This window comes from Petromyzon marinus, chromosome 38 (assembly GCF_048934315.1).
Source record: "Petromyzon marinus isolate PM22_M1 ecotype Great Lakes invasive population chromosome 38, UKy_Petmar_22M1.pri1.0, whole genome shotgun sequence".
Lineage (NCBI taxonomy): Eukaryota > Metazoa > Chordata > Hyperoartia > Petromyzontiformes > Petromyzontidae > Petromyzon > Petromyzon marinus.
Genome location: NC_133704.1, coordinates 12,663,500 through 12,690,925, shown reverse-complemented (window position 1 = coordinate 12,690,925; position 27,426 = coordinate 12,663,500). Strand labels below are relative to the sequence as shown.

At 54.9% G+C, this 27,426-nt stretch overlaps 1 protein-coding gene across 6 annotated transcripts; it reads right to left on the bottom strand.

Moving 5' to 3' along the window:
• Positions 1–9: 9 nt before the first annotated feature.
• Positions 10–26,929, bottom strand: LOC116950304 (uncharacterized). 6 transcript variants are annotated; one of them, XM_076072685.1, is made up of 19 exons: positions 26,740–26,925; positions 23,071–23,341; positions 22,627–22,733; positions 21,322–21,615; positions 19,966–20,085; positions 19,285–19,356; positions 18,585–18,641; positions 17,922–18,075; positions 16,892–17,001; positions 13,447–14,753; positions 12,635–12,844; positions 11,937–12,003; positions 11,079–11,282; positions 9,285–10,291; positions 8,244–8,379; positions 7,523–7,647; positions 6,884–7,004; positions 4,491–4,582; positions 10–2,779 (listed from the first exon to the last, which is right to left on the bottom strand). In XM_076072685.1, exons 2-19 carry the CDS (start codon positions 23,303–23,305, stop codon positions 2,743–2,745), a joined length of 4,455 nt encoding a protein of 1,484 aa, XP_075928800.1. In that variant the 5' UTR covers positions 23,306–23,341; positions 26,740–26,925; the 3' UTR covers positions 10–2,742. The 6 variants fall into 6 exon arrangements, with proteins under 6 accessions (XP_075928800.1, XP_075928798.1, XP_075928796.1 ...); XM_076072683.1 differs by lacking the exon at positions 10–2,779 and adding an exon at positions 3,035–3,174 and having other exon boundaries at positions 23,071–23,322; positions 26,740–26,929; XM_076072681.1 differs by lacking the exon at positions 10–2,779 and adding an exon at positions 3,035–3,174 and having other exon boundaries at positions 26,740–26,928.
• Positions 26,930–27,426: the final 497 nt, after the last annotated feature.

Sequence of the window (27,426 nt, the reverse complement as noted above, 5' to 3'; positions counted from 1 at the left end):
AGGCAAAACTCGGTTGAAGTAAATTGGTTTATTTTCCTTTATGATGCGAAACGGGGCCAACAAACTGTGAAAAATTGTACACGGCTCTCAATTGCTAAAAATACGAAACTTTAAACCGAACGCAGAAAAACAAGAACAAGCAACGCCATCGCTCGAGATTCGGCGGAGAGTTGAGAATGCAAGCCCCGCGATGGATCCCTTCCTTGCGCTATTAAGGGCCATCGCCCGAAACGTTGCCACTTCAAAAGTATATTTTAAATACCACGGTGTTGCTGACGATTGTGTGGAGTTTTTTTTTCATCCCATGCACGGATTTAAAATACAAACCGAGGCAGACATTTCCCCTCGGAAGTTTTGGTTTCACTGGGTGAGCGACTATCCCTGCAGAGCCGAGTGTAACACTCGCCAGCAATCACTGACCGGCAGATGTTTACATTGCAGCGCGCAGAGGCGTTGACAGACGTTGCCTGGACGTTCGAGCTCGAAACCAAACACCCGGCACGCCACATCCGGTATACCCCAGGGATTCATTTCTCACTCGATATTTTCTCTAAGACTGGCTTAGAGAATGGATAATCAGCTCACAGCGCGATTACCACGAGTACAATGCACGCCTATCCGTAATAATCCCATATTATTGTACAGCCTACATTCCTAATAATTGGAAGTATGGCACTATATTATTGTCCCATGGCAGGGTCAAGCATGGTTGGTAATGTACGCTGCGAAAGAAGTTCACCATACATACATAGTCTTTCAATTATGCAAATTCCGTTGTGGTCGTGGGGCGCCATGGTGAACTACCTCGCCTGGTGTGCAGGAGGTCGTGGGTTCGATCCCGATCCCGATCCCGACGCCTGCTGCTGCTGCTGTATATTTGTAGTTTGCGTCTCTCTCTCCTCGTGGTCGCGTGGATTTTATTCCAGGTCCTCCGGTTTTTCCTTCCACATTTAGAAACGGCATTTGTCCGATATATATATTTCGACATAAGCCACTTCGTTGAGCTATCATTTGTGGCCACGCCGCTGCGAAAAAGAGCTATAGAGCTCAGTGGGGCCTTACTTCGTAAAATAAAAAAAAATGCAGTGGTTTTCCCACCTGATGATTGCTTGTGTTGCAATCGAAACGTCGTGATTTATTTTATACCTACGTGACTTTACCGAAAGAACCAAAGAGTATGGATTCCTACAGTCACGAACGCTTCAAATCTAGATAGCAAAAAATTATAGACTTCCCCGCAAGCGGTACTCATTTGACTGACTCCGGAGGCAGGATGGGCCCCGAGTTAATCCCCATTGATAGCCACGACTGCAGGCCACCCAATCTCCTGTCGAGCCACCTGGCAGGGTAGCCACAATTATGGGTCACGGGGCGGGGGGGGGTTTGCTTCACCGTGCTGGTGAGTGAAATCAGAGAACATCGGCGTGGCAGCCTGGTACAGAACAATAGCTTTCTTCCCCCCCCCAGCAGTGCCCACCACGTGGTACCAACACACCGCGTAGGTAAACACGGCCGGCGTTCACTCGAGTGAATTTGAGCGAACCCGAGGGAAGGTCGGGTAGCACCAAGCTCCGACGCGTTTCTCGAGGAGGACCATTTCACTCTCGAGTACCGTTCCTCCGAAGCGTCAACGCAAGCGGCAAGAGAGCGGGCGACTCGCCATCCGAAAAGGTTGCGAGTTCAATTCCCGGTCGGAGGTTGACTCAACCTATCACAACTCTCCGCCAGTTGCCCTCTGGGGAGGGGGGGAGACTTGGCATCCGCCATGGGAACGTGGATTTCTCACCACTGCGTCGGAGGACTGAATGTTGAAGCAGGAAATCGATTTTTTACTTTTGAGTCAAGTGCCCTCACGTCAGAGTGCTCCGCTCCCAGCTGGAAGGACTCAAGTTTTAAATCTCAGTCGGGGTCAACTCAGCTCATCATCACTACCCTAATTATCATCCCTCTACAGATCATGGTAAGTCAAGTGATCCTCTAAACGGCAAGACTGGCTCCAGCCATGGGAATGTAGAATTTCCGACCCCCCCCCCCCCACTCAGTGGCTGCAGGGCGGACACGGGAGATGAGTGCAGGCCGAACCACCTGCTGCGAGCACGGAGGACAACGTTTCACCTCCTTTCCCACAGCACAAGTCGAGCCGCGCTGGGGCCGTGCCGAGGCCAGCCTGGCCCAGCGCGGCCCAGCGCGGCCCAGCCCGGCCCAGCCCGGCCCAGCCCGGCCCAGCGCGGCCCAGCCCGGCCCAGCCCGGCCCAGCCTGGCAGGCGAGACGCGGCAACGTTACTGCAAGAGCCGAGAGAGTCGTGCCGCTTAAAACATTTGCACACAACCAACGAGTCCCTGGCGAGCCAGACTGGGACGCTTCGGGGGACCAGCGGCACATCGCGATTTGGTTCCGCCACGCCGAGGCAAAGGAAAAAGAGGCGGTGGGGGAAAAAAAATCAACGGCTCCTTGCGAGCCCCCGCAGCTGGGGCCGAGACGTTGAGGCACAACGGTCCGGCAAAAAAAACACAAGCGCGACGAAAAAAACTCGCAAAAAAAACCCCGCAACAACGGCCGACATCCAACTGGGCACTTTGACGCTTTAATCTCAGCGCGTGGACTCCCTGGAGTGGACGGCAACTCGACAGCGAGTCGACGCTGCGGTATCGGCACGGCACGTTGTTGTTGTCGTTGCGGCAGGACTGCCCGGGCAAACGTCACGGGCACACTAGTAGATGATTTGGTCAAGAGCATTCGAATCAGACGGGCGAAAGTTTCCACGTGTCTTCCAAGCTCCTGCGCACATCACAACAAAGACAGAGATCCTCCATATAGCGTCAACATATTTCTGTTAAGCGAGTAGGCCGGCACGTCACGGCACACGAGGGGGTAGGTGGCCAGCACCACACCCAGTTGCCTTTGGCTAACCAGTGGCGATGTTTACACACCGCACCAGGTACTCATCTGAGACCGAGTTGACCTAGGGGAGGGGGGCCCAGGACCGGTTCAGACAATCCGTCATTGGTGTTGGCCGTGAACGGGAATCGAACACAAAGAACACGGACACACGGACACACAATCAGACACACAGCGTTACAGGTCTCCAACGTGTTTTATTGTTTGTTGCCGGGGCACTGTTCAGCACGATGTCGGACGTTCCGCTCCACGTGCTGGGAGCTTCTTTCTTCTCCCTGAAGCTCCCAGCATGTGGGGCAAAACGTCGGACGTCATTCCGTACAACCGGAGACAACCCACGGTAACCAGCGTCATGAGGCAGATGCACAGGAGAGTCCCGAATCGGGGAGCTTGCCCGCCGCCGTTCAGGAGCGGGTCAGGTCGCGTTCATCGCGTCGCGACCCTCGGGTAGCCACGAATACCCGCCGGTTGTAGCCACGAATACCCGCCGGTTGTAGCCACGAATACCCGCCGGTTGTAGCCACGAATACCCGCCGGTTGTAGCCACGAATACCCGCCGGTTGTAGCCACGAATACCCGCCAGTTGTAGCCACGAATACCCGCCGGTTGTAGCCACGAATACCCGCCGGTTGTAGCCACGAATACCCGCCGGTTGTAGCCACGAATACCCGCCGGTTGTAGCCACGAATACCCGCCGGTTGTAGCCACGAATACCCGCCGGTTGTAGCCACGGGCTGCCACAGGTATCCATGGGGAGCCACGGGTACACCCGTTAAGGTACAGAAGTGAAACAAAGAGCTCTTGCCAAGTAGACCGGCAGAAGCGAGGACATTCATTTAAACCAGGGGTCACCAAACTACGGCCCGCGGGCCGGATTCGGCCCGCGACGTCAGTCCATCAGGCCCGCCGACGGTACTTGAATTTGTTTGATAAAACGTATGGAACACGAGACGTTGTGATACAATTTAAATTTTATGTTTAGAATACTAGGAGATCTTCACGCGTGCGGAGACCTCCTGACTGCTATGTTCCTTAAATTTACTATTTTAAATTTAAAATTATTGTATCTAGATTTTCTTGTTTATCGTGATGTTTGCTTATTTCGCACCATCCCAAGTACTTCCCCGGCTCGTGGTAGCTCCGCCTACGCTCTGACGTTACCATGGTTTCCATGGCAACGTCATGGCAACACGTTACCATGGTTTCCATGGCAACACACACAAACACGCATCTTTCCCGCCCCAAGATTTTCCAGCTGTCAACACAGGTCCGACGCTCCAGAAATATTTATTTATTATGCGGCCCACGCTCGTCATTCTTTCAGTTATCCGGCCCACTGTGAAAAAAGTTTGGTGACCCCTGATTTAAACTAACGGTGATTAATATTTGTGCACCGTTTTCAACTTCTCTGCAGTTGCTTTTGCGCCGGTTGCCGTTCGCTTCACCGTCGTGCTCGTTGTTATCGCTCCTCCCTCTTGTTTGGCGACCCCCCCTCCCCCCATCTCCCGGTCACCCTTTGCCAACGAGATTCGAACGGCCGTCCACTGGAGTTGTCACCCGAGTCAAACCAAATCAAGTTTCAAACCCTCACCATTTCAGCTGCAGGTACTCGGTGTGCTGTTCCATCAACGCCATCTCCGCTTCAACATCCGAGTCGTTGGAATCGTCCGTGGAATCCGGAGCCTGCGGACGGAGGACGCGAGATCACCCCAATGTCGCGCCAACTTCGCGCCACGTTCGTGACATCGCACCAACATCGCACCAACATTGTATCAACATCGCACCGACATCGTGACATCGAAGCAACACCGCTCCAACGTCGTGCCAACATTTCGTCAGCGTCACGTCACCATCATCAAAGTTTTCGATACGAGGGCTGGTTGGCTGTGCGCGAGTTCGTCTGCTCTTGGCAGGGTTCACGTTGGCTGCCAAAGACTCCTCGGTTTGCAAATACCGATCGGTGTCCCGAATCGCCAGCACACCTTGGACCACAGGGGCCTCGGAGAAACCGTTCGCCCGTTAAACCCAGCGACTCTTTTAACACCGCGATGGGAGGGAAAACCTTGATCTGCTGTCCATTGCGTGGGCGACTTTTACAAAAAAAGGATCTCGGACAATGTTGCATCGGAGAAGACAAATAACTAAGTACAGGCACACACAGCATAAAGCGCTCAGGGTGCATTCCGGGTCAACGGAGCGCTGTACCAAACAGCGCTATAGGAGGTGACTACAACACGGTTCAAATAGAGATGTGTTACCTAGAGCCCTATAGGAAACAGCGCTATAGGAGATCACTATAACACGGTTCCAATGGAGACCCATTACCCTCAGCGCTATAGGTCACTATAACACGGTTCCAATGGAGATGCGTTATTAACAGCCATATAGGAAACAGCGCTATAGGAGGTCACTGTAACACGGTTCCAGTGGAGATGCGTGACCTACAGCTCTATAGGAAACAGCGCTATAGGTCACTATAACACGGTTCCAGTTGAGATGCGTGACCTACAGCTCTATAGGAAACAGTGCTATAGGTCACTATAACACGGTTCCAGTGGAGATGCGTTATTAACAGCGCTATAGGAAACAGCGCTATAGGAGGTCACTATAACACGGTTCCAGTAGAGATGCGTGACCTACAGCTCTACTTTTTTTTTACCGATGAGCGATGATATACGAGGACTTCATTGGGGTATCGGTAAGAGCCTTAATAATGATACTGTACACAGGATAAATGTATAGGCATTTTATAAATAAAAATAATAACTTGCGTAAGATTAACCACCGTCGGCTGTAACCACATGCTCCGCGGCAAGCGATACAGCACTAACCGATGGGATTACTCGATCCATAGATCGCCAATGAATTGATGCAGCGATTAACCCTCGATGAATGGCTCCTCTAACGGGTCCGTGAGCAGAATCGATACGACAGACACCTCGATTCGGGTTCCACAAGACCACGTGTGGGCATAGACACGCCCCTACGGACAACGCCACGCCTACTCGCTTCCCTATATGGGGGACCGGTCAGCGCAGGAACTTTCCTTCAGGACAAAGAGCGTTACAGATAACTCAACAGCGTTGTAAGAGGTGTGCCTGTATTGCAGGCGGTGTCGTGTACAGGGACTCCTCTACATACGAACATTCGACTTACGAACTTTCAGAGATACGAACAAAGCTGTCCGTATGTCCAGTCGTGTGTTCAACCGCCGCGCAATAGGTGGTGGTGGCATCTATGCCTGCAGTACATGAAGAACCAGTGGCATCTACATCTATAGCAGATTACACAACTAAAGCCATTTCCCCGTGTTTAGTGTACACGCCATAACAACATGTTTAGAATCGACGGGAGTAAAGTTGAACTTACGAACAAATTGACTTACGAATAGACCTCTGGAACCTAACTCGTTCGTAAGTAGAGGAGCCCTTGTAGTTTGCTGTTCCTCCTCCTCTGTTGAAGGAGTGCAGGCTAGAGTGGTTTCACCGTACGGGTCCACAGTTTGGGTTATTGATTGTTTGTTGAGTTTCTGAGTGTGACTGCGCCAGGATTGGGCAAGGACACGGAAGCAGCACTCTTCACCCAGGGCAACGGGAGAGCACACACTGGGATCATTCTCGACTTGACCCCCTTACAACAATCACAAATGCTTAAGAATGCACAATTTGAAAAAAATCAAACATACAATTCAGAAGAATTAACAAAATCGGACCTTTTGGGGGGTAGTGCGGGGGGGTGGGGGGAAGTGCGGGGGGTGGGGGGAAGTGCGGTGGGGTAGCGTAAAACGAAAGACGAGTAACCGCGCCTCTCAACGCTCGTTTGGGAGACTCGTGTGTGTGTGTGTGTGCGTTGAACTTCTTTCGCACCGTACGTAGCCAGCCGTGCTAACGGGAGGTGCGGACTCCGGAGAGTGAGAAGAGGGGGGGGGGGGAGTGGCGATGTCTTTCGGCGACAACCTCGGGCGGCGTGGCGCCGCTCGCTTACCGCGGGGTGCACCGCCTGCACAGTCGCCTCCGGGTACGGCTCGGCCGTGACGGCCGACTGCAGCAGGTGGCAGTAGGACAGCCACTGCCGGTGTCCCAGCCGCCAGAGGAGCGAGCATACGCTGCACGCGCACACACGAAGACAGGGATCCCCCCCGTATACAACCTTAACAGACTGTTGGGCAAGTGCTATGAAGCACGTGTGAAGGCCGGCACGGCACGCGAGGGGGTGGTTGGCCAGCACTACGCCCGACGGCACCAAGTACTCATTTTAGGCCGAGTAGACCTAGGGGAGGCCCAGGACGGGTTCAGATAATCGTCACCGGTGTTGGCCGTGAGCGGGAATCGAACCCGGGTCGCCGGGTTCGTAGCGCAGCGTAGCGCTAACCGCTACGCTACCGCTCCACTACGCACCGACACACACAAACAGTGCAAGACCCCAGTTTAAATGCTCGTCTAAACGAACTACACGAAACAGCGCAATGCAAGATCCGAGGTCTCCTCCAACCGACCCCCGCGGCCACCGCGCCTGGCACGCGCAAGGGGCACGCGCAAGGGGCACGCGCAAGGGGCACGCGCAAGGGGCACGCGCAAGGGGCACGCGCAAGGGGCACGCGCAAGGGGCACGCGCACTACTCACTCGACGACGGGGTAGAGCGCCACGGCGGACGTCTCGGGCGCCACCCCGGCCACGCCGCGCGACGCCAACTCCTCGAAGAGACCAGGCCACGAGCTTCGTGGCAGCGCCAGCACCGCCGCGTGGGGCTGCGGGCAAGCGGCGCACGACAACGGGACGACGTTGGGACACGCGAGACGGAGCGCGCCGCGGGGCAGAGCAGCTACTGAACGGGGATAAGCGGAACACCGCGTCATCGCCATCGCCGCGTGCCGCGTTCAAGATGCGCCGCTTCTGCGGCCGTCTGGAACGCCTCTTCCGCTTCCGATATTAAAGAAGCCACTGCAGTTGTACTTTGATATAATCATTTAGATTGGCAAAACTCATTTCTTTAGAATAGATTTTCTGTGTTTGGTTTGTTGTCCCCCTGCACCTCTCGTCAGCATGGTTCAACATACTTCACATGACACTATACGCTCCACTTTTATACACTACACTATAACATACACTACACCACGATACTACATTGAGAACGAATTTCTTTAGAACTGCTTTTCTGTGTTTAGTTTGTTGCCTTTCCCCCATACCTCCGATTAGCCACGGTTGGCTACGTACGGCGCGAAAGAAGTTCAACGTGCACACACGTACGTACAATGCGGGCTCGCATACAGGGCGACGGGCAAAGCATCGGGCGTCGCCGGTGCCGTCAACTCAAGCGGCCGGTGGGCCGCGACCGCCCTTTTACCGATTGGCAGTCCCCGAGTTGTGAGATGGGGACCGTGCGATCCGGGAAGAGCACGGAGGAGACTTCTGACTCGATGCAGAAGCTCCGAGACTTCCAGAAGACGACGTGGACGTGGCACGTGCCTCCCAGCTCCACCCTGGCGTGGAGCGGGCGGGGGCAGTGCAGCAGACGCACGTGCGTACACAATCACAATATTGATTCACACTGGAGGAATCCGATCGAGCTATGAAGCTCTTTTGCAGTTTCACACGGAGGCTTTCGCGACTAATATTACCCACAGAGGTGTCTGTTGGGATCGCGTGAATATAAATGTGTCGTTAAACCCGCAACCAAAACGTGCCAATTAGTCCCGAATTCAGCACACCGGTGTGTTGGAGAGTAAACGCACTACAACTTTTACCGTGACGTTTCCCCGGTAATAACAACAACAAGCAGCATCATCAGGCGACAGCCAGATTTGTGGATAAATCCTTCTCCTGTTTCGGTCTTTTTCACAGTTGTCAAGTAGGGGCGGGTCAGGACAATAAAACAACAATACAAACACACGATAGGAGTGCACAGTAGAGGAAAAGTAAAAAAAAAATCACTTAAAAAAATAAACATAAAACTCCATTATTTTTTATTTCACCACGTAAGGTCCACTGAGCTATGTAGCTCTTTTTCAGGAGTGGCCACGAAGTGGCTGATCACGTGGACATTTATAGCAATAGCAAAATATACTGAACACGTGTTGATGCCGATTCCAAATGTGCAGGGAAAAACCGGAGGACCCGGAGGCAGAGAAAGAGACGCAAACTCCAAATATACAGCAGCAGCAGGCGTCTGGGTTGGGATTGAACCCACGACCTCCTGTAGACCAGGCGAGATAGTTAACATCTCGGCACCGTGGCGGGGGCGATCCATGGCGTGGCGTGCCGACCGTGACACCGCGGCAGCGGCGTCGCAGTCCAACGGGACCGCTGCTCCACCGCCCTCTACTGCTGGCAACGGAGCGCGATCTCGCGCGCCGCGCAGCACACACGCCCGCGGAGGGACACTCACCTTTTGACCTTGAACGGCGTGCTGCGCGGTGCGTCCGCGTGGGCCGCGGGGCCACCGGAAGGCGGCGGCGGCGGCGGCGGCGCAGCAGCGTGTGGACCTATGGACTCCGCAGTGACGGCGAGCCACGCGGCTTTGGATTTGTCAGACGAGCTTTGCGGCAGGGCTGTCGCCGCCGTCAACGACGACGACGACGGCGCTGTTGTTGGTGGCACGCGGGCGCCATCATATAAAGCAACCGCTGTAGTTGGCGGTTGGCCGACCGTGGCGAGCGAGCCGACAGGCTCCTCCGTGCCGGGCCGGAGCACGGCCTGGTGGTCGTCCCGGCCTGGCGGGCGAGCCGCCGGTGGCGGGCCGAACGACCGTCTGCTGCACAGGCCGGGGCCGTTGCAGGCGATGAACGCTGCCAACCGGGCACAAGTCTCGGTGAACCCTGGCGCTGCAGGCGCTCCCTGTCCACTCGAGCCGGAGCTCCCACCGCCATCACCGCCACCTCCACCGCAGGGGGTGGACGCAGGCGCGCTTGCGTGGGACGATGTGAAACTTAGCGCAGAGACGGCTGTGGAATTCTTGAAACCGGGAGCCGAGGCCGGGAGTCGGTAGTTTCGTTCCGAAGGGAAAACCGGAGACCGGGGGGGATCGGTGGTGGCGATGGTGGTGGTGATGGGCGAGGGCGGTGAAATCTCGGAGTGGCCGAACGGCGACACGGCCACGGTGCCGTGCCCGCCAATGGCTCCACTTGGCAGAGGGGCCACCGGTCGGTCTAACGAGACGGGCGCGCCAATCAGGCCGTCGTCCCAACGGTCCCAGAGAACCGGGGCTGATGCCGCACCCGCAATGGGAGCACGTGGTGTTGACGTCGGAGGCGGCGATGTCGGTGGCAATGGCGGTGATGTTGGTGGTGGTGGTGGTGGTCGTGAGCCCACCCAGTAGGGGACGGTTTCCTCCGGGCCCGCGCGATCGCTGGCCGCTTGCAAATATCTCCAGTAGGGGTGATCATCACTCAGGCCCTGCGGGGAGAGAGACGAGAGAGATGATCGGCGTTGAAATGCATTGTGTGCGGCCTACGTAGGCTGCTGGGGACAGCGGTTCAAGAGCATTTATTAAGGCCCGAACGGTGCAGGATGGGATGGTGTGGCCAGCACGACTGCCCGGCCTTTGTATCCCCAGCGCTGAACTTGACACGCCGCACTAGGTATTAATTTATGGCCGAGTCGACTAATCAGACTCAGTATTTATACCGATGAACTATAAAGCTCTTTTGCACAGGTGTCCAGCAGGGGCACGGGGTCAGAACGTTACAACAGCAAGCAGTACAAGAACATGAGAGGCGAAACACCCGGGACCGGTTCAGACAATCATCACCGGCGTTGCTTGTGAGCGCAGAAATCGAACGCGAATCACAGAGTTCGTAGCGCAGCGTGTTGACCGCTGCACCACCGCTCCCCACAATCAAACACAAAGATTCCTCCTCCCCCCACCCTCTACGGCCTTGTATCATCGGAATATTCATTTATACTGGAAGAGGAATCCGATGAGCCATGAAGCTCTTTTTCACCGATGCCCAGTGAACGGGCTTGTTGGGGCGAGAGCTGTCCACGAGAACTTCCTCAGAAGAAGACCGGCACGGCACGCGGCCGAGGATGGGGTGGGTCTGGAGGTGGGGTTGGCGTGGTTCAAGCATCGCCACTCCAGGTGGAGTTTCTTTCTGGCCACACCACGCACGTGAAGCCCGGGCCACGCGCCCGCTGCCCCCGACGCCCCCCCCCCCGCCCCCGCCCCCGCTCCCCCCCCTACCTGGTAGCAGTCGTTTTTGGGGTGCACGGCGAGCGCCAGGCCCAGGCTCACGAAGAGGTCGTTGAAGTGAAGGTCTTCGCTCTGCATCGTGTCGCAGAGGCAGAGCGAGAGCACGTCGTGCCGCGTGGAGCACACGATCGCCATGAGCACGCGGTCGTGGCACAGCTGCAGGAAGAGGCGCCGCGAGGTGGTGCACCAGGAGCCCTGTGGGGGGCGGGGTGGGGGGGGCGCACGAGAGGGAACGTGTGTGTGTATGTACGTAGAACTTCTTTCGCTCCGTACGTGGCCGACCGTGTTAATGGCAGGTACGACGTGCAGCGGATGCAAGGTTGATGAGACACACGGGGGACATGAGGGAACACGCGGGGGACACACGGGAACGTATTAATCCATTGTCCTCCTGCCAGCAGGGGAGCCTTCTGCACTTGACGGCCGCAAGGTGCACCTAGCCCGGCGCAAGCTTTGGCCGCCGTAGCTGCCGTTGGAGCGTGCGAGCGAACCGAGGTGTGCGTGTGTGTGTGGGCGTGCGTGTGTGTGCATGTGTGTGTGTGTGGGCGTGTGTGTGTGGGCGTGTGTGTGTGTGTGCGTGCGTGTGTGCGTGTGTGCGTGCGTGTGTGCGTGTGTGCGTGTGAGTGCGTGCGTGTGTGTGTGTGTGCGTGTGTGTGTGTGCGTGTGTGCGTGTGTGCGTGTGTGTGTGTGTGCGTGCGTGTGTGTGTGCGTGTGAGTGCGTGCGTGTGTGTGTGTGTGCGTGTGTGTGTGCGCGTGTGTGTGCGTGTGTGTGTGTGCGTGCGTGTGTGCGTGTGTGCGTGTGTGCACGTAGACCCACGGCACCCCGCGTGACGCCGTGGCCACACGCACCTCCGCTGGCGCGACGCAGGCGAGTCGAGCCGGCACCGCCTGCGCTGGCAGCGAGAAGAAGGCGCACCTTCACACCGCACAGCAACCACGGCAACCATTACCACCACACGACAACCACACAGCCACAACCACACTATAACCAATACAACCACGATACAACCACACTTCAACTAATACAACCACATTACGACCAATACAGCCACTACAACCACTCTACAACCACACTGGGTGGGGAGGGGGGCTGTGGAGTCTGTGGGGTAGGCATGGAGTTTGTGGGGGGGGGGGTGAATTGGGGGTGGCGTGGAGTGGGGGGGGGGGTGTGGAGTGGGGGGGGGGCATAGAGTGGGGGGGGGCATAGAGTGGGGGGGGTGGCGTGCAGTGGGGGGGGGGGGGCGTGGAGTGGGGGGGTGTGAAGTGCGGGTGGGTGGAGTGGGGGGGGCGTGGAGGGGGGGGCGTGGAGGTGGTAGGTCTTGGAGTGGGGGCGGTGTGGAGTGGGAGGGTGGAGTGAGGGGGGGCGTGGAGTGGGGGGGGCATGGAGTAGGGGGGGGGTCGTGGAGTGGGGGGGGCATGGAGTGGGGGGGGGGCGTGGAGTGGGGGGGGCATGGAGTGAGGGGGTGCAGTGGGGGGGGGCATGGAGTGGGGGGGGGGGCGTGGAGGGGGGGGAGGGTCGCGGTGGGCGCTCTGCGCGAGTCTCCCACGGCAGTAGGCGGAGGTGGTGGAGCGGCACGGCGCCCATCTGGCCGTAGTCCACGTAGTAGACGGGCACCGTGCCATCGGCGCCCGGCGGGCCCAGCAGCACGGAGCGCTCCCACTCGTCGTCGCTGAAGGCGGCGCACGCCTGCCCCTCCAGCGCCATGGCGGCCGGCAGCGCGTACAGAGCGCCGGTGTCGGGGCTCGCGTACAGTCGCCTGCGCGGGGGCGGTGATGGGCGAGCAGGAGAGCGGTGAGCGCGACCGGTACGAGTGTGTGCGGCGAGCAAGAGGGTGAGCGGTGAGAGTGACTGATATGAGTGGTGAGCGTGACTGGTAGGAGTGAGCGGTGAGCGTGACTGGTAGGAGTGAGTGGTGAGCGTGACTGGTAGGAGTGAGTGGTGAGCGTGACTGGTAGGAGTGAGCGGTGAGCGTGACTGGTAGGAGTGAGTGGTGAGCGTGACTGGTAGGAGTGAGTGGTGAGCGTGACTGGTAGGAGTGAGTGGTGAGCGTGACTGGTAGGAGTGAGCGGTGAGCGGGAACCTACAACCTGCAACTTGCAGGTGTCTCGGAACGAGTTAAAAGCTACGCACTGCTATTAAAGTATGGCGCTACTGGCATTCTTCACAAGGCGCTGACGAAGCCGTCCTTCATGGTCACAGGTTCACCCCTCGTTTGTGGGTGCATTGCAGTACCCACCACAACCACTACAACCGCTACGTGCCCCTCGACCCCGCACCTACCCACCGAGCCCCCCACCTACCGCCCTAAGCCCCCACCTACCCGCCACCCGCCCCCAACCTATCCCCCCCCCCACTCACTTCATTTCCAACACCAGGTCCTCCAGGGCCTCGCTCGTGTCCATGCCGTAATTCTGCACGAAGAACTGCCCCGGCGAGTCCATGTAGGAGACGTAGAGGGGACACATCGAGTACTCGCGGGCCACCACCGCGTGCCGACGGAACCGCAGGCCGGGCCCCACCCCGTCCACCGGCCACGCGGGACACGGTGCAGCGGGAGACCGTGGCGTGGGAGACGGCGCAGCAGTGGACGTTCGGGCGCAAGACTGTGCAGCAGTAGACAGTGCAGCAGTAGACACTGGAGCAGAATACTGTGCAGCAGTAGACAGTGGAGCAGTAGACAGTGGAGTAGAATACTGTGCAGCAGTAGACAGTGCAGCAGAATACTGTGCAGCAGTAGACACTGGAGCAGAATACTGTGCAGCAGTAGACAGTGGAGCAGTAGACAGTGGAGTAGAATACTGTGCAGCAGTAGACAGTGCAGCAGAATACTGTGCAGCAGTAGACAGTGGAGCAGAATAATGTGCAGCAGTAGACAGTGCAGCAGTAGACAGTGCAGCAGAATACTGTGCAGCAGTAGACACTGGAGCAGAATAATGTGCAGCAGTAGTCACTGGAGCAGAATAATGTGCAGCAGTAGACACTGGAGCAGAATAATGTGCAGCAGTAGACACTGGAGCAGAATACTGTGCAGCAGTAGTCACTGGAGCAGAATAATGTGCAGCAGTAGTCACTGGAGCAGAATAATGTGCAGCAGTAGACACTGGAGCAGAATAATGTGCAGCAGTAGTCACTGGAGCAGAATAATGTGCAGCAGTAGACACTGGAGCAGAATAATGTGCAGCAGTAGACACTGGAGCAGAATAATGTGCAGCAGTAGACACTGGAGCAGAATACTGTGCAGCAGTAGACACTGGAGCAGAATAATGTGCAGCAGTAGACACTGGAGCAGAATACTGTGCAGCAGTAGACACTGGAGCAGAATACTGTGCAGCAGTAGACAGTGGAGTGGAAGAATGTGCAGCAGTAGACAGTGGAGCAGAATAATGTGCAGCAGTAGACACTGGAGCAGAATAATGTGCAGCAGTAGACACTGGAGCAAAATAATGTGCAGCAGTAGACATTGGAGCGGAAGAATGTGCAGCAGTAGACATTGGAGTGTAAGAATGTGCAGCAGTAGACTGTGGAGCAGAATACTGTGCAGCAGTAGACAGCGGAGCGGGAGACACTGCAGCAGTAGATGGTGCAGCGTGCGTGGCGACACAGCCATTGCTCGCTCGCAAGGGTCGAGCAGAAGGGGCTCGTCCATTGGCGGTGTGGGCGCGCTCCTGTAAGGGAGGAGGGGGGGGGTGGTGCTGCTCGTGTACCAGGCCTCACCCACAAGCCATCATCGCCGTCGCAACGACGGTCGGCTGCGAGGGCCTCCGTGCCGAGCCGGGGCGACGTGCGATCCGAAGCCGCGACAAATCACTCAACCGCAGCGGGAGGGGGGGGCCACTGGCACGATTTTCATCGCAATTATCTATGATCATGATCTACGCTTCCATAACCAGCATAGGCTCACGGAGCCTCAAGAACCTTTTTCAGGTAGGTCCTGCACACAGTTTTCCCAGTGGGTTCGGACGACGATCGCCGCCGAGTGTGAGATTCCTCACGAGCCATCTTTTGGGGGACAATTTTTTTAAACTCGCCGTTACTTGGAGCGTCGCTCGATGGCGCCGACTCTTGCGGGTGACGTCACGGGACCTTGAACGCGTCCAACTCCGCCACGGTGGCTAGGAGATGTTAACTACATCGCGTGGTATACAGGAGGTCGTGGGGGTTCGATCCCGACCCTGACGGGTGCTGCTGTATATTTGGAGTTTGCGTGTCTCTCTCTCCCCATGATCGCGTAAGATTTGCCTCCGGGTCCTCCGGTTTTCCCCTCCAAATTTACAATCAACGTCACCACGTGTTCAGAGTGTTTGGCTGCTGCTATAAATCTACACGTGATGAGCCGCCACTTCGTTGAGATATGATTTGTGATAGCTCAGTGGGGCCTTACTCGTTAATTTTTTTTAAATACATATAGTTAATTGCGAATGAAACAAATGGCGCGTAGTGTTAAAGCCACGGTTAGTACAAACCGCAGTACCGCACAGTAATGCCTCGGTTAACGAAGCCTCTTTGAATGAAACGATCAGGAAGGGGTCTCCTTCACCCCCCCCTCTCTATCTTTTAAAAACGAATCAAACAAATATATATTCTTAGTTTTTTCGGTAAAGTCACGTTGAAGGGAAACAACAAAATAATAAAATATATATAAAACAATAAAAAATTCTCACGACGTTTCGACCATAACTCAAACGGTCGTCTTCAGGTGTGTTGAAGACGACCGTTTGAGTTATGGTCGAAACGTCGTGAGAATTTTTTTATTGTTTTATATATATTTTATTATTTTGTTGTTTCCCTTCAACGTGACTTTACCGAAAAAACTAAGAATATGAATTACTGCAGTCACGAAAGCTTTAAATCAAAATTTGAATCAAACAAATATTTAGAAATCACGTAAAGCGATTTCATAGTGAAAATGTGAACGACCCGTGCGCCCTGTAAATACGGCCTGTTCTTCTGCAACAACCGCCGCGCGGTGTTTACACAACACTAACTGGATAGATTCGCGCAATGACGAGTGCGTTAGGGAACATTTTTTGTTTCATAACGCGGACGCAAAAAGGCTATAACGCGATCGAGTGAACCTAACGACACGTCTCAGCGCGAGCAGGAATAAGCGGTCGTGTGGCTGTCTCAGTGTAGCATGCGCATTGGGGATGCTTCTGGACGCTGCCCACCCATGAGCCCCTCGGTCTTTGTTCGGCCTGCGCACGCACCTCGCGCGCGTTACCGTGGACTGCGCGCTTTGCCCTCCGTTTTTTTATTTTAACGCGATTTTTTCCATAACGCGGAGTTCTTCAGCGAGGCAACAACGAATACTACCGCCGGGTTATCGGCGTGCAGACGGTAGAAGCGGGTGTGGTGTTTGTTTTCCTTCTCAGCAGCCCATCGGCGAACATCTTCCCCCGAGTCTTCCCTCCCCCGCCCGCCGCCCATTGCTGGAGATGATCGCGTGTTGGTAACAAAAATTGTTCACGTAATTTTAATTTTTCAGCGATGTTTTAGTTTAGCCCCATTGTGTAATCCCAACGACCATCGAGGCCTTACTGGGCAACCTGCACAGCGTCATCCCATCTCTTCGGAACCGAAAATGCAGATCATCAGATAGCTGTGGCACTACTACGCATATTGGCAGAAGACAGAGAGGATAGTGGAAACAAATGATGAAATGTGATGATGATGATGACGTACGGGCCTGTACGTACATAATCATCAAAAATATCAAAGCTTTTTAAACAGGTCCTTATATTTATATATACATGGCTAAAAACACATTTTGTGCATGCGATTGTAAACAGTTTTGTTTCCCAACCTCTCTGCAGGCGGGCAGCTGGGATGGATTTTGAAAACAGCTCGACGATCTGTGGATGCCCTTGGTGACGTGGGGTACCTGTCGACTTGCCTCAGCGGCTGCAGAGTCCTCTACTCGCGCACACGCACGCACAAACGCAGGCACACGGAGGGACAGCACCCGGTTACAGCGCCATGCATAGGGAGCGCGGGTCTCGCGAGCACACGCCGTGCCCCCAACGCCGACGCGCAGCACCGGGCCTGCCATCCAAACCCGCTGCTACTTTTGAGGCCCTCCACCAGATTCGGTAGATCAAAGGGCAACTGGCCAAAGATGGGGCTGGAGGCAGCATCATCCTTCCCCCACGCTGCGGCGGCAATAGGGGTCGAATGACCATACTTCAGCTTCAGCTTGGCGTGCGCCCGTGAACATCCTTGCAAAAGAACGAGATGTTCCATCTCGTGAAGTTCCGGCACAATTGGCCATCGAGGCGTTGGTGCTCACATCTTCCGTTTACAGCACCCGAGCCGGCGATGGAAATTACACATTCCTACGGCGGGAGCGAGTTCCCCGCAAGGTGGTGCTCGTTCTGCGGCCCATGGGCGTTGAAGCGCCGTTAACTCAAATTGTAAACGTTGGGGGTTTGCTCTCTAACACACCGGGTGTGCTGAAGTAGCCACCAAACGGCACGTTTTCTTCACGAGACAAACCTTAGCAATTGGCTGTGTTGTATGTGTGTGTGTACGTTCAAATTCTTTCGCACCGTACGTAGCCAACCGTGCTAAATCGGAGGTGCTGGGCTAATCGGAAGTGCAGGTGGAGGTAGGTTTAGAAATGACGTTGTCACGAAGAATATTGGCAGGTGAAAGCCCACGAGTTAAATAAATGACACGTGTGTGCGTGTGTGTGTACGTCTCATCGGAATGGGCGGCGGTGGACAGAAGAGGTGCCGCGCAGGCTGCGGCGTGGACACCGTGCAGGAGGAAGTTTACCACCGGAGCCACCCCGCGAGGAGGGGAGGGGGGGGGGTGCTTGGAAACGGGGGACTCACTCTTGGGGTGGCGGCGGGGATGTTCCGCTATCCTGACGACGAAATCGCCATTGGGCGTGGGCGCGAGGTCGAACGCCACTCCCAGCGCGGACACGAGTGCACAGGCGCTCGTGAACCCCAGGCGAACCATGGGCAGCTCGGAGCCATAGGCAGCCTGCACGCACGCACACAATATCGTAAGCGTGTACACTGAAATTCTTTCGCACGGTACGTAGCCAACCGTGCTAAATCGGATGGTGCGTACAGATACCTATGCTGACAGACAGGATCGGCTGGAGGAATCTGAGCTATGGAGATTTTTTTTCACAGATGTCCAATGCACATATAAAGGACAGAGACAAAGATCCACCGTATAGCCTTAACATACTTTTGGGGCAAGTGTTGCTCGTGAACACCGATGAAGGTTGGCACGGCACACCATGTGCGTGGGTGGCCAGCAACACGCCCGGCCGCCTTTGTCTCCCCCAGTTGCGATGTTTATTACACACCGCAACAGGTACTAATTTGAGGCCGAGTCCACCTAGGGGGAGGCCCAGGACCGCATCAGATAATCGCCGCTAATATTGCCCGTGAGCGGGAATCGAACTTGGGTGGCCGGGTTACACTACCGCTCCCCACGCGCACGCACACGCACAAATACGCACGCTCGCAAAACACAATTACCTTGAACTTGGAAGGCAGCTGAGAGGCCAGGATTCCGTCCCGACTCTCGGACACCATCTGTCACCGCGGGCACAGCGTCACGAAGGGTGGGGGGGGGGGGGTCGCGCGTCTCACCTGGCCGGAGGAACACCTCCCCGCGGCGTGTCAGCTCACCGGAGGTTTTGTTTTATCATACTTCACCGCGCGGGTACGTGCCGCGGGATCGAAGCGACTGTCGTCCACGTGCCGCTCCGGAGCCCAACCGTGCTACGCTGGCCTCGCAGGCAAGGGCCGTGTTGTTACTTACTATTATTGACAACTTTTTATTCTACCAGTAAGTGTGCACCGTGTTGAAATTTGTTCACACCGTACCGTGCGATTCGCTCGCTCGGCACATTGTTTTGTTCCTAGCTTTAGCTGGCTGCAGCAAAATCGTGAACGCTGTCATCGTAATTAAAACCCAAAGATGTTCCACTTAACACGCAGGCTTTCGCGACCAATATCATCCATAATGCAGGTGTTTTTGGGTTAGATCGTGTAAATATCAACGATATTCCGATGGCCGCACAGTGTGGGGAGGTGGCGGGGGGTGGTGGTGGTAGGGGGGGGGAGGCGGTGGTGGGGGGGGGGGTGACGGTGGCGGTGTAGTGGTGGGGGGGTAATGATGGTGGGGGGTTGGTGGGGGGGTGGCGGGTTGTGTATTGCTGGGAGGGGCACTCACTTTGTGAATCCGCACCCTCAACCTCGGCTCCAAGGTGCCCGGCGACGATCTGCTCGCCGGAGTCGCTCTCACCTGGGCGCGGGCACACACACGCAGCAGCACGTACGCTCATGCGTACGTTGGAAGACGAGGGCAGCCACGCGTGGTGCTTAACGCACCGACCCCTTTTGCGTCGGCCTTCGCAGGTGCTGCTCAGTTTAACACGTAGCAGGCTTTCGCGACCAATATTATTCATAATAAAGGTTTTTGGGTTAGATCGCGTTATTTATAAATGTGTCGTAACCCTCCACCACCCGACACGGCCAATCAGCAAAAAAGTGTCACGTTGACAAAAGACAAATAGTTCACTACTTTAGCCCACCGGTGTGTTGAAGAGTGAATCCACAACATTTACAGTTTGAGTACTGTGACGTTTCGCTGGTAATTACATCCAGCATCATCGGGCAATTCGCCAGGTGCTGCTCGTCAACACTCTGCACAGCAGCCTGTGTGGGGTACACACACACACAGGTGCAGCGCACGCACCTGTGTGTGGGGTACACACACAGGTGCAGAGCACGCACCTGTGTGTGGGGTACACACACAGGTGCAGCGCACGCACCTGTGTGTGGGGTACACACACACAGGTGCTGAGCACGCACCTGTGTGTGGGGTACACACACACAGGTGCAGCGCACGCACCTGCCCAGAACCTTGTTGTTGTGGCGACGGCGTAGACTGCGTAGACTGCGTGGACTGCGTAGACTGCGTGGACTGCATGGGCTGCGTGGACTGCCCTCTCCCCTTGGGAGCGCCCCGGCTCTGCGGCGGGCACACGTCGAGCGTCAGACTCGCGAGCGCAGCGGCGGCTCCACCAGCGGCCGAGGAAGGGCAACGCGCCACCAACAACGCCGCGAGCGGTCGTCGGCCGCACCGCGGGAGCGAGAGGTGCCCTGATACTTGGCATTGCCCCGGTACTGTTCGCCTTTTGCCGTTGTTCTCTGGTCTAACATCGGTGCGGAGACAAGGCCATAATGAAGGCTGTGTGTCTGGTGTAGGCCAATCCGTACACGATTATCAGAGCATGTTAGTTTGCATGTTTTGCCACAAGTACGTGTGGTTGATGCCGACTTGATGCCATGCTAAAGTTATCTATTTGGTGTTTGAACACCTATTCTTATACCGGAGGAACCCGGAGGAAAATCCACGCTGCGACCACCACGGGGAGAGAGAGAACACGCGGACTCCAGATATACAACGGCAGGCGTCGCCAGGGTCCGGGGATCGAATCCATGGCCTCTTGCGCTCCAGGCGAGGGAAGTAACATCTCCGGTACATTCCGTGCACCGGAGTACAACTGGACTTGCAGGTGATCATGGCCACCCATGTCAGGGTGGGGGGGGGGGGAGATAGAGGGGGAGGAGGGGGGGAAGAGGTGGGGGGGTGGAGGGGGCACTGAGCACTCAACATGGGTGGAGGAACGAATGAGCCAAGGTCACGACAACGGTGACAGCGGAACTTCCAGTGGTAGTTCGTAGTAGCCACAGAAGAGTGACGAGGAGGCGGCTGACCGCCGGCGAGAGACCGAAGTGAACCGGTGAGGTGCTGCACGTGGGAGCCCCACGGCGTTGGCCGTGGTTTTTCTTTTTGGCGACCTGGGCTCTGTCTGCTGCGAGACGGTGACGGTCACGAGGCCCCCGCCCGCCACGCGTCTTACCGCTACGTTCGACACAACCGATGCTCCTTTAGATGCAACTAATGACCGTCACCTGGTGGCGAAACGCCCAGCGTTCTTTCAGACCCAGATACGATGAGTAGCAGACCAGGCCGGGAAACCGATTGAACGAGGTTCCCGAGCGGACCAACTAAACGCCGAGGGGCTCTCGACGCCTCGCACGTGGACTTCCTGGCCACGCGCCCGAGGGAATACAACAGTGACGTCGCGTCGCCACCTCACGGAGGGCGCACGACGGCCGCTTTACTCCAAAATCTACCCAGCGCGGCGACGACACGGGAGCTGGGCGGCAAGGCACCACGGACGGCGAGGCAGGATTCCACCTTTGGCTGAGCGAGTTCACCCGTACGGAGGTCGTGACCCCGGCCCAGACCCTCAAGACGCACCGCGTCGACCGCGCTGCGCAACACGACCCGCCCCGTGGGCAGCGTCTCCATGGCGACGATGTCCATGGTGTAGGCCAGCATGGCCTCCAGGGAGTCGTAGCCGAGGCTTTGCCAGTTGAGGAAGATTCCCGTGCGGCGCATGAACGCGTCGGGCAGATCGGCAACGGCGAGGCCGGACGGGTGGGCATGGAGCACGGAGCCCAGCATCACACGCAGCCACGACGGCAGAGGCTTCGCGCGGGCACACACGCACAATGACAAAGATCCCCCGTATAATCTTAAAAGACCGTTGGGCCAAGTGCTGTTAGCGAGCAACTATGAAGCCTGCCACGGCACACAAGGGGTGGGTGGCCAGCACCACGCCCGGCCACCTTTGTCTCCCCAGTGGTGTTTACACATCGCACACTGGGTACTCATTTGAGGCTGAGTCGACTTGGGGGAGGCCCAGGACCGTTTCAGATAATCGTCACAGGAATAGAACTCGGGTCGTCGGGTTCATAGCACGTCACGCTAACCACACACGCACATGCATGTATAAACACATGTAAACACTAGCTTGGTTCAATGGCGAGAGAAGAGCCGATCATTGTGTTTGCCACCTCTTCAACCCTTTCGCAGCCAGGCGTGCATTGCAGGAGCTAGTAGTAAAGTGACATCATGACACGCAGTGCATTGTGGGAGCCAGTACTAAAGCGACATCAAGACACGCAGTGCATTTTGGGAGCTGGTGCTAAATTGACATTATGAAACGCAGTGCATTGTGGGAGCGGGATCTAAAGCGAAATCATGACACGCACTGCATTGTGGGAGCCAGTACTGCGGAGATATCAAGACACGCAGTGCATTGTGGGAGCTGGTACTAAAGTGACATTATGAAACGCAGTGCATTGTGCGAGCGGGATCTAAAGCGACATCATCACACGCACTGCATTGTGGGAGCCAGTACTGCAGAGATATCAAGACGCGCAGTGCATTGTGGGAGCTGGTGCTAAAGTGACATGAAACGCAGTGCATTGTGGGAGCCGGTACTGCCGCAACTTCAAGACATGCAGTGTACTGTGGGAGCCGGGAATAACGTGACATCAATGCATGCAGCGCATTGTGGGGGCCGGTACCACAGCAACATCGTGGTACGCAGTGCACTGTGGGAGATGGCACGAAAGCGATATCAAGACACGACTTGCATTGTGGGGTGCCAATGGCAAGCGCACGCGACGAGGAACGAGGTGCAGACGAGCTCACCGCAGAGACGCAGCGCGCACGTTCCGCTTGCCGCGGCCTCCCCCTCTTCCTGCTTTTGTGGCTGGAAATCAATCGCGACATCCCCTTGGTGACTTCAACAGAGATGGCTGCGAAAGAGAACGCAAAGTCAACGCGCAAGCATTGTCACCGCGGGGAGCTCATCCACAAGGGTTGACAGAGACGAGCGGCGCTGGGAACATTATCCGAGACAGACACGGAGAGACAGGGCGACGAAGAGATGGGAGAGACGGTAGAGACAGGGATATGGAGAGACGGGAAGGGACACGGACATGGAGAGACACAGACATAGTACCCCATCTGTTGGACCATAAAGTAAACCACTATAGTCTGCGCTCCTTCAACAAAGCAACATTAAGGAGGAACAGATCGAGAGGTGGCCGCGTGGCTCAAAAAGGTCAGAGCACTCGGCTGGCACGGACGTACCGTGCACCACCAGCCCCCGCGTGGGGTGCATCTCCATGCGCGCCACGTCCGGCATGGACTGCAGGAGGCCCAGCGTGGAGGACTGTCCCAGCTTGGCGTAGGGCAGCGCGGAGCCGGTGAACGCGCGGTAGTCAAGCTGCAGCCTCTCCGGGGTGAGGCCGTCCTTCTCCGAGAGCAGCAGCGAGCGCAGCAGGCGCTTCACGCTCACCAGCAGCTCCTCGCGCTTCTCCGCCATCGTGTCCCGGGCCTGCGCTGGAGAGGCAGGCAGAGACTGACGGGAGATGAAGAGAGTGGGGGGAGGGGGGCAGACAGATGAAGAGGGGGGGGGAGGACAGGGAGAGATAGGGAGACGGGGAGAGATGCAAAGACAGGGCAATGAAGAGAGAAAATAGGGAGCTGAATAGAGGGGGTCACAGGGAGAGACGATGAGATGGGCAGGAAGAGATGGGGACAAAAGGAGATACAGGAAGAAATGGAGAAATAAGGAGAGATGAAGAGATAGGGAGAAGAAGAGAGGAAACAGGGAGATAAAGAGAGCGGGACAGGGAGAGATGGAGAGACACGGAGAGATGGAGAGACAGGGAGAAGGAGAAAAATACAGGTAGATGGAGGAGAGGAAGACACGGAGAGATGGAGATATAGGGTGTTGGAGAGACAGACAGCGAGGGAGATGAAGAGGCAGGGAAATAAAGAGATGGAGAGAGAGAAGAGCATGTAGATGGATCGGGAGAGTTGAGAGACATGGAGATGTAAACACAGGTGGATGGAGAGAGAGGGATACAGGGAGAAACAGAGACACAGAGTGATGGCGAGACTAAGAGACCAGGGAAAGTGAGGAGAACAGAGCTTGAGAGAGGAGACAGGCAGGCGGCGGAGGGGAACAGGAAGAGATGATAGAGATCCAGGGAGAAGCAGAAGACAGACTGTAAAAATGGCGGGACCCCGGGGTCCCGAATAAACGGAAATCAAAATCGCAATTAATTTATTTTTGGCGACTCCGTCCCACACCGCGGACATCAACGCCGCGACCCACCGGAAACCAATCCTCTCGTTCTTCAACAAGCACCCGTCGTTACCAAAATTGCCGTAGTCATAAACACAACTTTTAAACTTTGATTAGCAGCGCGTCGAGAAGAATAGATTGCCGTGTCGTTCGCCTTCAACAGACATAAAATTACGTCGCAACACAGTTTATGCGAGAGCCGGAGGATTATGATGTAGGTATACGCGCAGCAAAAGGGTCTGGTTACATTGGTGTGGTGTGCAACTGTTGTGTTGATGTTTCTGCTGCCTTGCCCAAGCTTGATGAATCTGATGTATATCAACAAATGTATTCAGAGTCACTTGCATACCATTTTTTTCTATTTTTCACTCCTATCGTGGTGCTGTTGTGTAGTTTGGTTGTTGTAACTCGCTGACCCCATGCCCATACTGGACGTGTGATAAAGAGCTTTATAGCTCATCGGATTCCACCCAGTCTAAATATTCTGATTTCTTAGAGCATGTGGTGGCACGTGTCTCACTCAACGCGTGGCAAGCTTAGTCGTCACTGGCATGCCTCAATTGTGGTGCATTCGATTGTTTTCTGGTACATACTTACACATGATAAGCCACTTTGTTGCGCTATCATTTGTGGCCAGGTCGCCTCTGAAAAATAAGTTTAATACCTCGGTGGCCTTTAACTGGTAAGATTAAAAATATATATGTACATTTTTAAAAAGTGACTTGTTGCTCTGCACTGCAATCGTGTATTGTATGTTATGAGGGGCACAGGAGCGACGCTCACAACAACGAGCGGAGCGCCGGGCGGCTAAAGCACAGCAGGTTGGCACAGCAGGGGGGCACAGGTGGTGCATCAGCCACTCGTCTCAGTCAGTCGACCCGTGGCACCAGCTGGGTCTGCCCCGTGACCTCCTGCCAGCGGGAGTTCGACACTTCACGTGGCCTCAACGTGCACCTAGCCTGGCACAGGCGTCGTGGTGTCGTCACCACCACTTTGTGGCGAATGGCGGTTGTTGTTGTAACGTTACGACCCTCGTGCACCTTACTTGACGTCAATGGGTAAAAAAAAGAGCTTCATAGCTCATCGGATTCCTCGTCCAGTATAAATATTCTGAATTAACAGCCTCGCCCAAGAAGAGCTTGCCGCCAATCATCAACCGAGGCAACAAACTCGATCACAGAATGGTGCCGGGCGCGCTCAGACGACGCGGGGACGTCATCATCAAGAGAGAGGACAACGCGGAGGCCGATCCCAAGCGTCGCCACGTGGCACGGCTCTCAGGACCAGCGGCAGGCCTCACCGACGGCCTGGCCGGGCCTGGGGGCAATGAGCACGTGGCATGACGAGCGACACGTGGCACGTTATGCCAACGTTGGTACGCCCGCATGCCTTGTGCTGCCGCCACTGGAGATCGTCAACGTGCACTCTCGCAAAGCCGCCTCAAACCTCTTTCCCTTCCCTGTTTAAGTCTACAACAGGGTGGGGTGGTCTAGATGTATTGTGACCCCCCCAATTAATTCACCCGCTAAATATTATTTTCCTTTGCAATTTCATGTTTGAAATGAACCTTACTTTAATACACTGTATATATGGCTTAGAGAATTAAATGTGGTGGGGGTCACAAGACATCTAGACCAACCTGTACAGTATCGCTATCAAGTGTTATTCAATCGAAACTAAACTTTATATTTTAATACCAGGTAAGGCCCCTCAGAGCTACGTAGCTATTTCTCAGCAACGACCTGCACATCACCAAGTCGCTCATCACGTGGACACGTACAGAGCAGCGTACGTAACACACCGTACTTGACCCTGCCATGGGAAGGTAGAATTTCCATCACCGTCTCTTCCCGAGTGTGGGCATCGACTAGTTAACAATTGATGGTTTTCGTGGTGCCCTCACGCGCTCTCAAGGTCTTAAGGGTTCATCTTCTTTGGTTCTTTCGGTAAAGTCACGTAGAATGAGAATAAAATAATAAATTGATAAAATAAAATAACACAATAATATTCTCACGACGTTTCGGCCACAACACAAGCGGCCTTCATCAGGTGAAGGGACGAGACTGTCTGGTAGGACAGTCTCGTCCCTTCACCTGATGTCTGGAGGACAGTCTCGTCCCTTCGCCTGATGAAGGCCGCTTGTGTTGTGGCCGAAACGTCGTGAGAATATTGTGTTATTTTATTTTATCAATTTATTATTTTATTCTCATTTTACGTGACTTTACCGAAAGAACCAAAGAAGATGAATCCTTGCAGTCACGAAAGCTTTAAATCGAAAGTCTTAAGGGTTCTTTGGAATCCGCAGTCACTGGACAGCCCAATTCCATTTACAGGGTGACCCAAAAGTCAGGACACATCGGGTTATTTCATTTACTTTAATACGGGCATTAAATCACTCTTATAAGTTTTTTTTTAGGTTAGCATTTGATCTGTTATTATTAATAATGCTAAACTCGACCAAGAAACCGAAATGAAGTAACAAAATACACCTGGTGTATACCTGGCGAGGTAGTTAACATCTCCCCATCTTGTAGCACGCCCCTGGCATCTAAATCATACATTGTCACCGTTCTGTAAGCTGGAGCAAACATTAAATGTAGCTCGGATTAACGTATAAATACTACATTTAGAGTCGATTAATGTCAATAAAAACACAGCACTCTCACCTCAGAATGCGATTAAAATGGATGCCGGCCCGTCACGTGACCCTGTGCGGCGGAACCCACGTGACGACACAATTTCCCCCCACCATTTATCGATTCGATGGTTTTGATTCGATGACGTTATCGATTCTTTATTGACGTCAATCTGCCGGTCATCTCGGGGAGTTGACTCCCCACGTGCACCTTTCAGTTTTTCAGTTTATTTATTTTGGTATAGCCCTGTGAGCCATTCGGCTCTTGAATCGGGTGCAACCACAACAAACAAAAAAAACAAAAACACGAACAAGAAAAACATCTTAAAGTGACCATGTGACTGTGCAGACAGAAAATCCATGAAAAAAACAGCAAAATATTCCTGAAAAAAAGCACCGTACACCAACGCTGTGTGCAAAAAATCCCAGTGGGATGCAAGTCAAACAACAACAACAACCACAAGAAAACTTAGATTAAGGCCATCAGTCTAACTCCGTACTACAACAAAACAAACATGTCCAACCCAAAAAAAAGTTTTCGAAAATCACCAAAAAATAAAGCCATAATTGCAACATAACAGTGATCATAGGGACTGTGACCGAATTTTTACAATAAACTACATAAATAACATGTAACACCAAATCCTTGAGCCATAGCTGGCTGCATGAGTTTCTCCACAACAACAGAAGCATCAGTCGGAGTATCAAAATTTTCAAT